Source organism: Mesocricetus auratus, unplaced genomic scaffold, assembly GCF_017639785.1.
Source record: "Mesocricetus auratus isolate SY011 unplaced genomic scaffold, BCM_Maur_2.0 Super-Scaffold_100007, whole genome shotgun sequence".
NCBI classification, from domain to species: domain Eukaryota; kingdom Metazoa; phylum Chordata; class Mammalia; order Rodentia; family Cricetidae; genus Mesocricetus; species Mesocricetus auratus.
In genome coordinates, this window is record NW_024429191.1 from 81,088,782 (window position 1) to 81,106,497 (window position 17,716).

Sequence of the window (17,716 nt, forward strand, 5' to 3'; positions counted from 1 at the left end):
GGTTCTCACTAAACAGCCTAGACTAGCCTTGAACTTGGATCACCTTTTTTCAGCCTCCTGAGTAGTTGGGATTACTGCCATGTGACACTATTTCAGTTTAGAAAAACACTTAAAATTACATGATCTGGTGATAGAAAAAGCCTGAGGTTGAAAGCAAGTAGACAGTTGGTCAGTACAGGCATGGATAAGCACTCTGCTCCATTAGCGGAATGAGGCACCACTCACTGGTCATACAGAACAGAAGCTCTCAGATTCTAAATAAAAAGGTATTCCTTGTAAAAATTGAACAAAATCCATCTAGAGATGTCCAAAAGTCAGAGATCATTTGAGACCTAATGTACATAAAACCAGGTTACAGACTGCAGTGCACTACATGCTTAAGTAATCATTGGAAGCAAGGTACCAGGCAGAAGCATAGTGCAGGGCATGTATCCCTTTCCCATTCACTTCTTTCTCTTGCTCTTTCTGCTTGTGGAACAGTTCTATTTTTTTCAGCAAAGGAGAAGTTATGGATGAATGAATAAAAATAAGCAATTACTTTTAGTTAATTTTTCATAACTAGTTAAATATTAAGACATAAAATTAAAACATTAGGCAAGAGACTCACGACAATGTGTGGTGTTTATCAGACATCCAGTATGACAATGCAGTTTGACTGTCTTGCAGACAACCTCAATATCACTTTTATATTTGCAGAGGCAGCAGGCCATGTGTCTAGGTAAAACCCTATAAATGGAAAAACAGAGAACTGGTTTACTGGGAAAGTCTTACTGAGGTGCAGAAGAGGCAGGTCAAGGCCACCATAGGGTTGTAAAGGAAGGAGTTCTTGAGGCATGCGACACGGGCAGTTAGGTGTGGTCTCAATAGTAAATTACTGCTCTCTGATATTGAAAGTAATCATGAAGGAGGACAGAGGTGCTCAAAGGGTGTGTGTCAGGGTGAGTTTGTGCCTAAAACAAAGGAGAAGAAATAGGTGACATGGACTGCAGAAACCTCTCTCCTCAGCTCAAGTCTCCCTCTGGGTTGGCTATATACAAGAAGAAGGCCTGACCAAGCCTCCAACCTAGGGTTAATTTTCTAATTTTCCCTATTTTTTTTTGGTTTTTCGAGACATGGTTTCTCTGTATTGTTTTGGAGGCTGTCCTAGAACTCACTCTGTAGACCAGGCTGGTCTCGAACTCACAAAGATCCGCCTGCCTCTGCTTCCCGAGTGCTGGGATTAAAGACGTGTGCCACCAATGCCTGGCTAATTTTCCCTATTCTTGTTATTAGAATACTAGAAATTATGTGAGGCCTAAAGTAGACTACTTTAACTCATATTTTATGGTTCAATGGCAACGTGGATGACATTGGCCAAATCTGGATTATTTTTGTGTTCCAATGAATAAGCGTTGTGGTGTAGCTCTTTGGTATGATGTTTATGTAGCAGTACAAGGTCCTGAATCTTGATCTACACTGATCTACACACACACACACACACACACACACACACACACACACACACACACACACACTTTGGGAGACAAAAAGAAGGCTAGAACAAAGGAGGGATAATAAATAATATAATTAAATACAATATAATGTAAAGAATATCTGAATTCCTAATGATACTTAAAAAGAAAAGCAGGGTAGGTCTTTGAGAAAATTAACTGATGTGGAAGAAAATTTTGCAACTACCAAGTACTAATTAGCTCCAACAAGGTTATCAAAATTAGTCAGGTAAAAGACGTTTGAGAAGCCAGGCATTGGTGGCTCACGCCTTTAATCCCAGCACTTGGGAGGCAGAGGCAGGTGGATCTCTGTGAGTTCGAGGCCAGCCTGGTCTGCAGAGTGAGTTCTAGGACAGCCTCCAAAACAATAGAGAAACCCTGTCTCGAAAAACCAAAAAAAAAAAATGTTTGAGAGCAGGATCTTTAAGGTCTCAACAATTCCACAGGTTCATCCTTCCTTTTTCCTTCCCATCTCTTCTTCATTCTCTTCCTGTGTTTTTTTTTGAGACAAGGTCTCTCTATGTAGCACTGGCTTGTCCTGAAACTTGATATATAGACCCTGATGTCTTCAAAATCATGGAGATCCACTAGCTCCTGCCTACTAAGTGCCACAGCCAGGCACTGGTTATTCTCAAGTTACAACATATAGAAATAATTTTAAGACCTTCAACATCACACTTTACACGTGATCAAACTCAGAAAGCATGACAGGTCACTTGAAGTCCCACTCAAGAAGGCAGTACAGATATTTGACCTGAATTACTACTCATGAAACAAATCTAGACTGGAATGCTAATTCATGGTTCATAAAAAATAGTGAAATGTCTTTGATTAAAAACCAAAAACATGACAGGTTAACACCTGCCATATAACTTACTTTGAATCAAAACAAAAAGATGATGTATATTGCATTTATCATGTTTAGGTATGTTCCTGCTATCCCTGATCTCTCCAAGACCTTTATCATGAAGGGGTGTTGAATTTTGTTGAAGGCTTTTTCAGCATCTAGTGAAATGATCACGTGGTTCTTCTTTTTCAGTTTATGTGGTAGATTACACTGATAGGTTTTCGTATGTTGAAACATCCTTGCATCTCTGGCGTATGTTGAAACATCCTTGCATCTCTGGGATAAAGCCTACTTGATCATGGTGGATGATTTTTCTGATGTGTTCTTGGATTCCATCTGCCAGTATTTTATTGAGTATTTTTGCATCGATGTTCATGAGGGAGACTTGTCTGTAGTTCTCTTTCTTAGTTGTGTTTTTGTGTGGTTTGGGTACTAAGGTAATTGTTGCCTCGTAAAAAGAGTTTGGCAGTGACCCTTCTGCCTTTATTATGTGGAACAATTGAGTGTTGGTATTAGCTCTTCTTTGAATTTCTGGTAGAATTCTGCACTGAAACCATCTGGCCCTGGGCTTTTTTTGTTTTCAGATTTTTGATGGCTGCTTCTATTTCGTTAGAAATTATAGGTCTATTTATTTTTTATTATTATTTATTTTTAAGTTTAAATTTAGATTAGAAACAAGGTTGCTTCACAAGTCAGTTCCAGGTCCCTCTCCCTTTCCCTCCCCTCCTCCCGTGCCCTCCCCCCAACCCCCCCATTATTCCCTCATTTCCCCAGGGAGGGTGAGGCCCTCCATGGGGATGTCCCTAGTCTAGAAATTATAGGTCTATTTAAAATGCTTATCTATTCTTGATTTAATTTTGGTAAGTGATATCTATCCAAAACATTGTCCATTTCCTTTAAAATTTCCAATTTTGTGGAGTACAGGTTTTCAAAGTATGACCTGATGATTTTCTGGATTTTCTCAGTGTCTGTTGTTATGTCCCCCTTTTCATTTCTGATTTTGTTAATTTGCATGTTCTCTCTCTGCCTTTCGGTTAGTTTGAATAAAGGTTTGTCTATTTTGTTGATAGAACCAACTCTTTCTTTCATTGATTCTTTGTATTGCTTTCTTTGTTTCTACTTTATTGATTTCATCCCTCAGCAAGTCAACAGCCAACATCAAACTAAATGGAGAGAAATTCAACGCAAGTTCTCTAAAATCAGTAACAAGACAAGGTTATCCACTCTCTCCATATCTCTTCAATATTGTACTTGAAGTTCTAGTTAGAGCAATAAGACAACAAAAAGAGATCAAGGGAATACAAATTGGAAAGGAAGAAATCAAACTTTCACTATTTGCAGATGATATAATAGTTTACATAAGTGACCCGAAAAATTCCTTCAGAGAACTCTTGCAACTGATAAACACCTTCATCAAAGTGGCAGGACACAAGCTTAACTAAAAAAATCAGTAGCCCTAATATATATATATAAAATCAATGGGCTGAGAAAGAAATCAAAGAAACATTACCCTGTACAATAGACACAAACAACATAAAATATCGTGGGGTAACTCTAACCAAACAGGTGAAAGACCTGTATGGCAAGAACTTTGAGTTTTTAAAGAAAGAAATTAAAGAAGACACCAGAAAATAGAAAGATCTCCCATGCTCTTGGATAGGAAGATCAACACATTAAAAATGTCAATCTTATCAAAAGCAATCTACAGATTCAATGCAATCCCCATCAAAATCCCAGCACAATTCTTCACAGACCTTGAAAAGACAATACTCAACTTTATATGGAAGAACAAGAGATCCAGGATAGCCAAAACAACCCTGTACAATAAAGGAACTGCTGGAGGCATCACTAACCCTCTACTATAGCTACAGACAGGTAGACCAATGGAATCAAATCCACACACCTACGAACACCTCATTTTTTGACAAAGAAGCTAAAACTATACAATGGAAAAAAGAAAGCATCTTCAATAAATGGTGCTGGCATAACTGGATGCTAACATGTAGAAGACTGCTGATAGATCCATATCTATTGCCATGCACAAAACTTAAGTGGAAATGGATCAAACACCTCAACATAAATATAGCTACACTGAACCTCTTAGAAGAGAAAGTGGGAAGTACCCTGGAAGGAATTGGTACAGAAGACTGCTTCCTGAACTTAACACCAGTAGCACAGACACTGAGATCAACAACTAACAAATGGGATCTCTTGAAACTAAGAAGCTTCTGTAAGGCAAAGGACACAGTCAACAGGACAAAACAGCAGCCCACAGAATGGGAAAAGATCTTCACCAACCCCACATCTAATAGAGGCCTGATTTCAAAAATATACAAAGAACTCAAGAAGTTAGTCAACAAATACCAAATAATCCAATTAAAAAGTGGGATACAGAATTAAATAGGGAATTCTTGATAGAGGAATCTAAAATGGCTGAAAGACACTTAAGAAAGTGCTCAACATCCTTAGTCATCAGGGAAATGCAAATCAAAACAACTCAGAGATACCATCTTGCTCCTGTCAAAATGGCTAAAATAAAAACACCAAAGACAGTTTATGCTGGTGAGGATGTGGAGAAAGGGGAACACTCCTCCACTGATGGTGGTAGTGCAAACTTGCACTTTGGAAATCAGTATGGTGGTTTCTCAGAAAAATGGTAATCAGTCTACCTCAAGATGCAGCAATTCCACTCTTGGGCATATACCAAAAGGATGCAGAAACAACAAGGGCATCTGTTCAACTATGTTCATAGCCAGAATCTGGAAGCATCCCAGACACCCCTCAACTGAAGAATGGATAAAGAAAATGTGGTACATTTACACAATGGAGTACTACTCAGCAGGGGGAAAAAAGAACAGTAAAATCTTAAAATTCGCAGGCAAATGGATAGAACTAGACTGAGTGAGGTAACCGTCACAGAAAGATAAACATAGTATGTACTTACTCATATATAGATATCAGACATACAGCAAAGGATTAACAGCCTACCAGCCTGCAATCCACACCTTCAGAGAAGCTAGGAAACAAGGAGGACTCTAAGAGAGACATACATGTTCCCCCGGAGAAGGGGAAAGGGACAAGAGCTCCTGAACAAATTGGGAGCACAGGGGGTGGGGGTTGGGGGTGGGAGGTGAGGAGGGAGGTAGGAGAAAGAGGAAGGGAGAAGAGGAGAGATCAAGAAGATTGAGTCAGGGGATGAATAGAGGAGAGCAAGAAAAAAGATACCTTATTGGAGGCGCTATTATAGGTTTAAAGAGAAATCTAGCACTAGGGAAATGTCCAGAACTCTACAAGGATGATCCCAACTAAGAATGTAAGGAATAGTGGAGAGGCTACCTTAAATGCCCTTCCCCTATAATGAAATTGATGACTACCTTAAATGTCATCCTAGAACCTTCATCCAGTAGCTGATGGAAACAGAAGCAGAGACCCACAGCTAAGTACAGAGCCAAACTCCTGGAATCCAGTTGTAGAGAGCGCGAAGTGATGAGCAAAGGGGTTAAGACCATGCTGGGGAAAACCATAGAAATAGCTGATCTGAACAAGTGGGAGGTCACGAACCCCAGTTGAACCACTGGGGAACCAACATAGGACCAAACCAGGCCCCCTGAACATGGGTGTCATCTAGGAGGCCTGGGCAGTCTGGCAGTAGAACCAGTATTTATCTCTAGTGCATGAATGGACTTTGGGAGCCCATTCCCTATGGAGAGATACTCTCTTAGCTTGGTGGGAGGGCCTGGCCCTGCCCCAAAAGACTTTACAGAATTTGATGATCCCTCATGGAAGGCTTTACCCTCCCTAGGGAGTGGATGGGGGATGGGATGGGGGGAGTCTATGGGAGACATGGGAGGATGGGAGGGAGAGGGAAATGGGATTGATATGTAAAGTAAGATTGTTTCTAATTTAAAATACAATTTATAAAATAAATAAATGGTTAAACACACACACACACACACAAGATGTAAAGAATATTACTGACTTTTGGCCAAAATGGAGTGAATGGATTCAACCACCCTAAACTCAAAACAAACACTAAAAACAAAACAAAACCAGGGTGCTATTTTGTTTCTGTTTTTTAAGGGGGAATTAAAAAGCAAAGAGAGATGTTTTTAATGTGGCTATTCTGGAGACAACAAACATTAAAAGAGTCTTGGGATCACAAGTTCATCTTCAAGGGCTGATATGAGTTTTAGATCCTGGGGTGGGGCAGGGGCAGGGGCAAGGGCTAGGCATAACTCAGCAGCTGTGATCAAGGTGTGTCTGATTGATCAGTTTCAATTCTAGTCCTTCAGGGTGGTCCTTAAGAAGCTATTATCATCGACATAGCTTGAGGGGGAAAACCTAGTCCTCATTAGATAATTTCTAAATTACCACAATGAAGAACTACTCCATTTGGAAGTAGCTTGGCCTATGTGTGAACTGTTTTACAGGTGGCTGTCCCATAGGATGACTGTGAACTCTGCAGAAGTCAAGGATCAGAAGACTCATACTCTATGTTCTCTCATGTCTACAGTGATAACATGCAGTGAACACAGACTAAAATCTCTGAAACTGGGAACTGGGAACTCAATAAACTTTTCTTCTATTTAGTTGTCTTTCTCTGGTATTTTGCCATAGCAGCAAAAAGCTGACTGCTCTGGAAGACTTTCTGTGCTTCCAGGAGGAAAACACAAAGTAACAAATGGTAGACTATTTGAAATCAAGAGGTTATAGCTCACAGGACAGAGTTATCATAAGGTAAGAGGCACATAGAGAAAAAAATAGAAGCATGAAGGGAGATAGCTCAAATATTCGGTAAAGAACTGAGTGTTCAGATTAACTGCTGACAGCCTGGAAAGGAACAGCCAATGGGGTTATAAAGAAAAATAATTTAGCATGTGGTTAGGAATTCTGTTTGTCCATACATGCAATGACATGCCAGGCAGAAGAACTAATGACCAACACTACAAGGCACTTAGAATTTGTCTTGGGAGTTATAAATCAGCAGCTCTAAAGGTTACTTCATATTCCCACCTCACAAATCTTCAAAGATTAATTCAAAATGGTGAAATCCTTTTGAGTAACAATAGCTATACCTGGGAGCACATTTATAGGAATATCAGATTCTATAATGCCCCCTAAACCAAGATTTACAATGTTTAGTGTAAAAAACTTACTATGTAAAAAAGGCAAGTAAAGTGCACGCCTTTAACCCCGGCATTCTGGTGACAGAGGCAGGTGGATCTCTGTGAATTTGCAGCCAGTCTGGTCTTTACAGCAAGTTCTAAGACAGCCAGGGCTACAAAGGGATATTTTGATCGCACTCTTGCACTTCTGAGGCTGACAATGAAGTTTACCTTGAATTGGAGGGCAGAGCTAGCTACTAGCTGACTAGAATTAGCCATACAGGTTTGGGAGGACCCAGGGCATACAGAGAGACACAGGAAATAGGAGGGGCTTAGTAAGAAGGGGCTTAGAAATATTCTCAGGCCCTTTTTGGATTGAGGACAGAGAGAGGAAGTCAATGGTTGCTTCTCCACTGCATCTTTGATCAATCAGGTTTTTACCCTGATATCTGATCCTGAGGCAGCTGCTGGCTGTCATTCGGTTGGCCCTGTACCCTCACATCCCACCATGTGGGTATCACCTGCATACCCCCAGTATCCATTTTTTTCAGGCAGCTCACTCAAAAGGTACTCAAAGAAATACAATTTTGTAAATGGGTATGTTTTATTTTTGTGGAGTTTGGAAAATTAAAGTATGTGCACCATACTATAGATACATATTCAGGATTTCAATGGGTGCTGCTTTAGTTATTAAAAGGTTGATTCTGTAATCACACATTTATTGGAAGTTATGGCCATTATAGGAATACTCGGACAAATTAAGACCAACAATGCTTCAGCATATGTATCTCATAAAAAGAAGCAGTTTTTTTGCACATTACAACATAAAGCATATTACAAGTATACTACACAATACTAGAGGATGAGCAGTTATAGAAAGATCTAATTGTACTTTAAAAGATATACTTGGGGAAGAGGTTTTGCTTTTCTTTCCACAGGGGAAGAAAAGCTATGGATACCATCAAGGTTGATAAAGATTAGAATCAAGCAACAAAAGAGACCTCTTGATTGGGAGAAGAGATAGTTTATTAAACATTGTGGACATTCAGTCTAAACTAATTTATAAGGCTATCAAATATCTTTCTTTTGATCAGATACAACCTGCCAAAAAGAGAAACTCCCCAAAGTTAAGGTTGGGGAAGGGTTTTGTTTTTGTCTTTCCAGAAGAATGAAGGCATCCAAGTAAGGAATCTAAAGACCACTGGACAAACAAGGCATCTGAAGAAGGACGAATCATCCAGAGAAGAAATCCCATGGAAAAGAGTAAACTGGCCTAATGGTATGGAACGCTTCCAACGGGATAAAATTTCATCAATCTTCCCAAATGTTTGTTTCTGCTGTTCTCTATGGATATATGAGACAAATGGTCTTTTTGTAGTCCCAATTCAATTAAAAACTAAAGCTGGCTTTGGAGTTGGAGCATGGCTCTCTCCTCTTAATAGAAGCATGCTTGTTAAAGGAAAATTCAAAACCTCTCTCTCATGTCAGAGGAGCTAGCTATCTGGTATGGAACAGAAAAAAAAACAAAATTAAGGGACTATTCTATGGTCACCAATCTTGTAATCCTTTGGTTTTAGACTCTTTAAAACTTTTCTTAAGATATAAATATTATCTCAAAAAATTTTAATTGATATATATATATTTAAACTTTCTGTCATGATATTAAATTTCTCATAGAACACTAATTCTAGAAATAGGCTTCATATAGCTTCCTGTAGGTTATTTCAGGCTTGAGTCTGAAGCAGGTAACTAGGAATTAAGTTTGTGTACCTCACATGGACTTAACAAATTGTGGTCCTCAAACCTCTCAGAGATCTGCTGCACATGACATTTAAAATGTTTAAGTTTTCTGCAGTGATCCATGACCATTCCTGGCAGTGACCAAACGGCACAGAACAATTTACAAACAGTTAAGATGGCCCAGCCTCGTAGGTCACTCCAGTCAGGACTTGGCCATTGTCTCAATTTTCTCAGGGTCCCCTGGAGATGCAGTCACCCCCAGACAACAGGAAGTAATTTTAAAAACATGACACCCACATTTCCAAGAGGCAGAGTGGGAGATTATGGTGGATTGGTCATTTGGTGGACTATGGATATTTATCATAGTTGGGGGGCTTGTTGCAAGTTGTCATTGGTCACAGTCAGGGAAGAAACTAAGCAAAGGAGATTAGATTCAGGGATCTCATTCTGAAAAGAAAATGGAGAATATAGGAATGATAGGATAGGAATATAGACATGATAGGATAAAAGGGTAGATTAATGAGCCTACTTTTAAACTAAAACAGCAAATCCTAGTCTTAAATTTTTTACATTGGTATGGATTTTTTATATTGGTACAAATTTAAGGTTATTTTTGTTCTACCTATGTAGCTCATTGAACAACATAATGTAAATTTCTAGTCCTTGAAATTTGTTATTACAAACTATTTAGGATAATTAAGAAATAAAGGTTAGTAACTAGTCATCTAACAATCAAATTTGTTGCCAGGTTATGTGAAACAGAGACATATTTTAGATAAACAAATGGTCCTGAAACACTTCAGAGACCTACAGAATATGCATTTATGACAGTTTATGCTGGAGAGGTTGTGGAGAAAGGGGAACACTCCTCCACTGCTGGTGGGAGTGCCAACTCATACTTTGGAAATCAGTATGGAGATTCCTCAGGAAAATGGGAATAAGCCTACCACAAGACCCAGCAATTCCACTCTTAGGCATATATCCAAAAGATGCACATTCATACAACAAGGACATATGTTCCACTATGTTCATAGCAGCATTATTTGTAATAGCTGGAACTTGGAAGCAACCTAGATGCCCCTCAACTGAAGAGTGGATAGAGAAAATGTGGTACATTTACACAATGGAGTACTATTCAGCAGAAAAAAAAACAATGGAATTCTGAAATTTGCAGGCAAATGGATGGCACTAGAAGAAACCATCCTGAGTGAGGTAACGCAGTCACAAAAAGAGAAACATGGTATGTACTCTCTCATATATGGATTTTAGACATAGACCTGGGGAGTGCCAGCCTACAATCCCACTGCCAGAGAGTCTGGGAAACAAAACCTTCATTCAATGGCTGATGGAAGCAGAGGCAGACTCCTACAGCTAAACATTGAGCTGAACTCAAGGAACCCAGTGACAGAGATGGAGGACTGATGAGCAAAGGGGTTAAGACTGGGTTGGTTTAACCCCCCAGAAACAGCTGACTTGACAAGGGTTAGCTCTCAAATCCCAGACTGATGGCTGGGAATCCAGCATGGGACTGATCAAGACCCCCTGAATTGTGGGCAATCTATTGGGCCTTGGGTACTAGACCAGTATTTATCCCTGGCATACAAATGGACTTTGGGTGCCCATCTCACAATGAGAAATGCACTCTCACCCTGGACTCTTCGGAGAGGGTCTAGGCCTTGCCCTGGATGAAATGACAGACTATGGACACCCCATGGAGGGCCTCACTCTCCCTGGGGAAATGAGAGGTTATTGAGGGGGTTGGTGGGAGGGCATGGGAAGAGGGGAGGGAAAGGGAGAGGGGCCTGGGATTGACATGTGAAGCAACCTTGTTTCTAATTTAAATTTAAAAATAAAAAATTATAAAAAAGATATTTTAATAACATAAGGCTTTTCATGACAGTGACACACGTCTGCTCCTGGCAGCACCAATTTACTTCAAAAAGGGATGATGGGCATTGAAGAACCTTCATATGGAGTTTGCCTTCATTGTGGCAAAGTTAGCCACTGGGCAAGGAACTGCCTTTGCCTGGACTACTGAGAGTATGCTGTCCAAATTGGACAAACCAAGACAAAAAAAAGGAGACTGTCAAATTTTGCCACAAAAAAGGAGACTGTCAAAGTTTGCCAAGACAAAGTAGGACAGTCTTTCAAAATTCCTGGTTCACAGAAAAGTACATCAGATATTCTAGGCCTGTAGGACAAAGACGGACACCCCCAACATTGCAGAGGAACCTTGAGTGACTGTCCAGCAAGTCAAATGTCCCTGTTATTTCTGTAGTTTTGGAAGCTGCTTGCTCTACACTTTATGCTTACCCAGGTAATACTATAGCCTTCTTCGGTCTTTGATGTGGCTAAAGACTAGATAGTTAAAGTTACAGTTTTTCTTGTTACCAAATTCAGAAACTCATAAAAATGGTATAAAGTGTATAAGGTTGAGAGACATAAAAGCTTAAGCTTGTTTATGTAAGAAAATGTTTTGTGGTCTAAAAAGATAGTTCTGTGTACAAGTTAGGATAGAAAGTGAATTAAGTATGAAACCTTGGACTCACCAAGATAGGATAGATAATGGAGTATTTTCTCTGAATTTGCCAAATGCAAATGAACTGGACATTGTGAATATAATTCTTAGCTGATAATTTTTTACTGTGTTAGTGTAATACCTTCTCTTTATATTTAGAAAAAAGGGGGAAATGTTGTGAGATAGTTTGATCACACTCTGACACTCCTGAGACTGCCAATGAAGTTTGCCTTGGATCAGAGAGCAGAGTTACTAGCTGACTAGAATTAGCTGTAGAGGTTTTGGAGGACATAGGTTATGTAGAAAGACACAAGAAGTAGCAGGGAGGGACTCAGAAAGATTCACAGGCCCCTTTTGGATATGGGAAGGAGAGAGAGAGCTTCTCACTGGTCGCTTCTCTGCCACTTCTCTGGTCAGGTTTTTACCCTGATATCTGATCCTGATTTTTATTAAAATAGGATAATGTAAATAATCACTTCAACCCTGTATCAAAAATCTAAAAAAGAAATAAAGGAAGAGGAAGGAAGGAAGAAAAGAAAGTAAATATGAGAAAAAATAAGTCAAAACTGACCCAGAACTTTTACAGGTGCTGGGAAGAGCAAATACATTAAGTTATTATAAATACATGTGGCACATGTTCAAAACTCAGACACTGAAAATGGCTACAGAACGAGGATTTTTTTTACCCAAGAGAAAACCCAGTTGAAAATGTTACCTTGAGTAAGTGAGAAGGCTGCATGGTGATGACTATAGGGGAGACTGACCAACAAATGTTATGAAGGCCGAGAAAGAGGCTAGAGCAGGAGACAAAGGGTGTGACAATATGAGAAAACTAGTCAAAGGAAATGACCTGATCAATGTTATTGTAACAGAGTGTTCAACTGAAGAACCTTTTCCATATTCATTTTGCAATCCCCTACATATTCACTTAAATCCCCTACACTCTTACTAGCAATATAGCAAGCTTGTATTTAGCTTGCCATACTGGAGAAAGAGACAGAAGTATCCACCATACTGCAGAAAAATGCCAGACAAACTGCCAGATGCTGTTCTAGTTTGCTTCTCTAGTGCTGTGATAAACACTGACAACCAAATCGGAGGAAGGGTTTATTTGACTTACAGGTTACAATCCATCATTAAGGGAAGCCAAGGGATGAACCTGGAGGCAGAAACTGAAGCAGAACCCATGGAAGAAAGCTTGTTCAATTACTATTCTTAGACAGCCCAGGTTCATCTGCCTAAGGATGGCACCACCCACAGTAGAATGGATCCTGCTACATCAACTACAAATGTCCTTGAGACATGCCCACGGGCCAAACTGCTGGAGACAATTCCTCAATTGAGTTTCCCTCCTCAGAGGTATACTGCGTTTTCTGTCAAGTTGAAAGAACTAAATAGCCTACCAAGAGTAAAATGACAGACTCTAGATATCCCCTATGTGGAAGGATTTGGCAATAGGGTGGGAGGGAGGGGGAAGGGGAGTGCGGGAAGAGGGGAGGGAGAGGGAACTGGGATTGACATGTAAAACAAGCTATTTAAAATTAAAATAAAAAATGATAAAAAAAAAGAACTAAATAGCCAAGCAGTAACACAAGCCTTTAATCCCAGAACTTGGGAGGCAGAGGCAGCTGGACCTCTGTGAGTTCAAGGCCAGCCCCTGAGTGCCAGGACAGCCACAGAGAAACCCTGTCTTTTGTTCTGTTTTGTTTTTCCAGACAGGGTTTCTCTGTGGCTTTGGAGGCTGTCTTGGAACTAGCTCTTGTAGACCAGGCTGGTCTCAAACTCACAGAGATTTGCCTGCCTCTGTTTCCTAGGTGCTGGGATTAAAAGCATATACCACCAACGCCTGGATGAAACCCTATCTTAAAACAAAACAGCCGGGCGTTGGTGGCGCACGCCTTTAATCCCAGCACTCGGGAGGCAGAGGCAGGCGGATCTCTGTGAGTTCGAGGCCAGGCTGGACCAACAGCCTCCAAAACAGAGAAACCCTGTCTCGTAAAACCAAAAAAAACAAAACAAAAAAAAAAAAAAAACAAAAACAAACCCAAAACAAAACAAAAAATCCCCAAACAACAACAAAGTAAAACAAAACAACAAAAATAGCATATGGCCTTATAGAAATATATGTTTTTTCTAAAACTGCTAGAAAGACTTCACACTATACACAAAATTTTACTAAACATAAATCTAAGTACCTAATTTCTGAAAGAAAGCACAGGAGAAATCTTTTGTGAAGATTATGTAACAGGCCATTTTTAATCCATGTTTTACAACTTAAGTAGTATATATTATTCTGAATAAACTGAAGCCACCATGTTCAGCACGGGTAGGGTGAGTACACAGTATAAACACAGTCATCCCCAGTGATCAGAGACCATGGTCCACCCCTCATGCTAACCACCACTGGTCATCAAGCCTAGGGCTTCAAAAAGAATGGAGGGGATATCTGAGACTTGGCTTGTACACAGGAAGCTAGAAAGTTCCATTCTTCTGACCAGTATTCTCGGGAAAAGGGGGGAGATTTTGGCCCTCTGTGTTTAGCCATACATTCTCCAACAGCAACACATGGTCTCCAGCTCACAGAACAGGCTCCTGCCCTGCACAGGTGATAGGAAAAAACAATAGGGTTTACTCTATGCAGGCCTTGCTCTACTAGCTGTCACATCCTGTTCAGGTCACCCACACAGTTTCATTAGTGACAAGGATGAAGACAGTTCAAAGTTCTCTAGACTTGAATGAATAAATAAACACAAGCATGAATCACTACACCTTTGACCTTGGAGTGTGTGTACTACAACCCATTCAACCCCTAGAAAACTCTCTCTCCTCTCCTCTCTCTCCTCTCTCTCTCTCTCTCTCTCTCCTCTCTCTCTCTCTCTCTCTCTCTCCTCTCTCTCTCTCTCCTCTCTCTCTCTCTCACTCTCTCTCTGCCTGTCTCTCTCTCTTTCTCTGTCTCTCTCTGACACACACACACACACACACACACACACACACACACACACACTCCAAAGGACTGTAAAGACACATTGTAAGGACAGTGTGGTATTACTCTACTGTTCTCTGCTTACAAAAGGGTCTAATTCCAGAGCCAGAGGCTGACAGGATGAGAGTCTCTGCCCAGTATTCTCTGCTTCCATATGCTTTCAGTGGATCAAAGAAGTGAAGAAAGGATTCATGGGTACTTTATTAGTGACTAAGTAAAGTCACCCCTCTCCCTTTACACTGTTTTCTTAATCATTTTATTACAACATTTTGTTCCTTTTCTTTTGTCCAGTCAGTTATATACCTGTGATAGTACATGATTTCAGAACATCCAAAGGAAAAGGGGTCAGTCATTGTCTTGGCTCTGACTTCAGCATACATGTTTTTGTTACGAAAGGACTGGTAAAATAGTTGTGGGTTCAAAGTACAGCTTTAACAAAAAAGACAGGGTGTTTAAAGTCTAAAATGCCACTTTAATATAAACAGCCACTGGTGTTTCAAGTTGGGTCACCGTATTCCTACACTGACTCATTGTTTGTATCTTTAGAGGTGGAGAGTGGGAATGCCATGAGTCCTTTGGGATGCACTGGGGCTCTTCTGGAGATACTTCTTTTTCTGCTCCTGCTACTGCCTTCTCTGCCTGCAGTGTGCTCCTCTTCGTGTTCACCGTGCTGCTCATCGCCTGCATCTGTGGCATCATCATGATGAAGTCTTGTCTCTTGTCACATAGTGGCTGCTACAGTGCTGACATTTACGCTCCAGGTTCTTGTCATCTTCCTCAGGAAACCTGGATTTCTCTGTGAGCACATTTCACCTGAAGCTGCTTTGTAGCAGTTATTCTTCTGGGGAGAGTCTCCAGGCGTGTGGAAGGAGTATTGAAGAAGTTGCCACATGGTTCCTGTCAGGCTGGAGAACACATGCACTGTGTATCACCTGATCATGAGCTTGTCTGTTACTTGAATCTTGAGCAGCTTTTAGTGAATCTTCAGACACCTCATTGCAAAGCTGTCACCTGCCTCCTGAGTTTTTCTCCCTAGAACCAGAGAACCATGGAGGGACCTGCGCCACCTTACCCAAGAGGAAAATGTGGCAGGCAGAAATCATGCCAGACTGATAGCCATGGCCTGGTCCTTCGCAGGGAGGGCCAGGGGATAGCATTGGCCAGGGCATCCTGAAAAGGGGGAGGGGCAACAATTGCTGCCACAGCAAACCCCAACTATTTGGTCCCCCTCTGCAATACTTCCAAGCTGGTACCATCCAGACTATTACTGCTGTGACATTCTTACCCACCTGTGCTGCAGTTCCAACAGTGGGTAACTCACAAAAAGATTTATCATGTAAGTCACCAAAAAAAGCACACACTATAGAAGAAACATTGCTAGAGTGCCTCATACATAAAAATTTAAAAACAGGTGCTCTTCAGAAGATACTTTATTAGTGAAGACACAAGCCACAACCAGAGAGAAGACACTAAACACATATCTGGGAGAAAGGACTTATATGCAGAGTACAGAAAAGAAAACTTAACTCAGCAAGGTGGCTCAGTGGGTATGGGCATTTGCAAAACTCAGAACACATATGGTGGAAGGAGACTTTTGGAAGTTGTCCTTAGATCTTCACATGTGTACCATAGCATGTACTCACCACACACATTCACACACAAAAATACATGTACACAACATAAATATAGAAAAAGAGATTCTTAGTAAGAAACTGGGTATGGTGGCAAGAGCCTGTAAAGCAGAAAAGACAGGAGGCAAAGGCAGGGGAATAGCAACAAGTTCAAGGGCAACCTAGGCTCTATTGAAGAGACCCTGTCTCAAAAGACTTAGACTAAAATCAAAGCTCAACAAGAACAAAAACATCCAATTCCGATATGGACATAGGTTTAAATACACACCACTAAAACATATCTGCATATAACTAGACACTTCCATAGCACCCGTTATTAAATAAATTCAAATTAGATTACAAGGACACAAACATTACTAGGTATCAGATAGTAGGAAGGCAGCTTTTTTGTTGTTGACCATCTTACATGTATCCCAGGCTAGCCAGGAACTCCCTAAGTATCCAAAGATACCTTAATTTTTTTTATTCTCCTGCTTCCACTTTGTGAGTGCTGGGGAGGACAGGTAGTCACCACCATGCTTGGTGTATATAGACCAAGGGCATCATGCATGCTAGACAAACATTCTACCAACAGAGCTACACCCCCAATCCAGATAAATGCTTTAAAAAATGAAAAATAAAGACCAGGCAAATGGAGCAATTGCCATACACTGGTGAGGATATATACTAAAGACCACACTCAGTGAGAGAAGACAGATCCAAACGGCCACACACTATGGGGTGTCATTTATGAGATGTTCTGTGGAAGGAAAACTATAGGCTCAGAAATAAGAATAGTAATGGGTTAAAGCGTGAGAGGAGTAAATAATGGAAAAGGCACATGAGTGGCCTTTGAACTTTTACTAGTATATGTGTGTATGTGTGTGTTTCAGCACTCATGTGGAGGTAAGAGGACATCTTTGTTGAGCTGGCTCTCTCCTTCCACTTTAATGTAGTTTCTAGGAATTAAATTCATGTCACCAGGCTTTCATAGTGTCATGAACTGAGCCATCTCACCATCCATGATGGGCCTTTTGAGGGTGACAGAGCTTGCATGGTTACCTTAGCTCTAGTAATGGTTAGCTAACTATGCAAACTCATCATACTCTGCACTTGAACATCATTGCATAAAAACTGTATCTCAATAATCCTCACAAGAAATTCATAAAACAAAAACTAGAATAAAACAAACTTCATAAAGAGCTAGGTGAAATTATTCTAAGAAAATAAACCTTACAGAAGCTCCAGGTCCAGAGTCATCGTGAGGATGTTCTCAAGCGTTGTCAGTTGTACTTGTGTTGTTCCCAGGTCTCTGAAGGAGAAAGCCAGATTTCATGAGGACCCATTTTCATCACGAGTGGTGGCTTAAACTCTGTCTTTCCTACACAACTATCTGTTCCAGGAATAAGTAAATCCATCAGAG

The 17,716-nt window shown here is 40.5% G+C and overlaps 1 protein-coding gene across 1 annotated transcript in view; it reads right to left on the reverse strand.

Annotated features, from left to right (window-relative positions):
• LOC101835842 (leucine-rich repeat-containing protein 37A3-like) overlaps positions 1-17,716 on the reverse strand; it is a 66,164-nt gene that overhangs the window by 12,608 nt on the left and 35,840 nt on the right. The window contains exons 7-8 of the mRNA XM_040748065.1: positions 17,531-17,605; positions 608-726 (exon numbers count right to left, since the gene is read on the reverse strand). Coding sequence (XP_040603999.1) covers positions 608-726; positions 17,531-17,605 — 194 coding nt within the window. The remainder of the gene's footprint in view (positions 1-607; positions 727-17,530; positions 17,606-17,716) is intronic.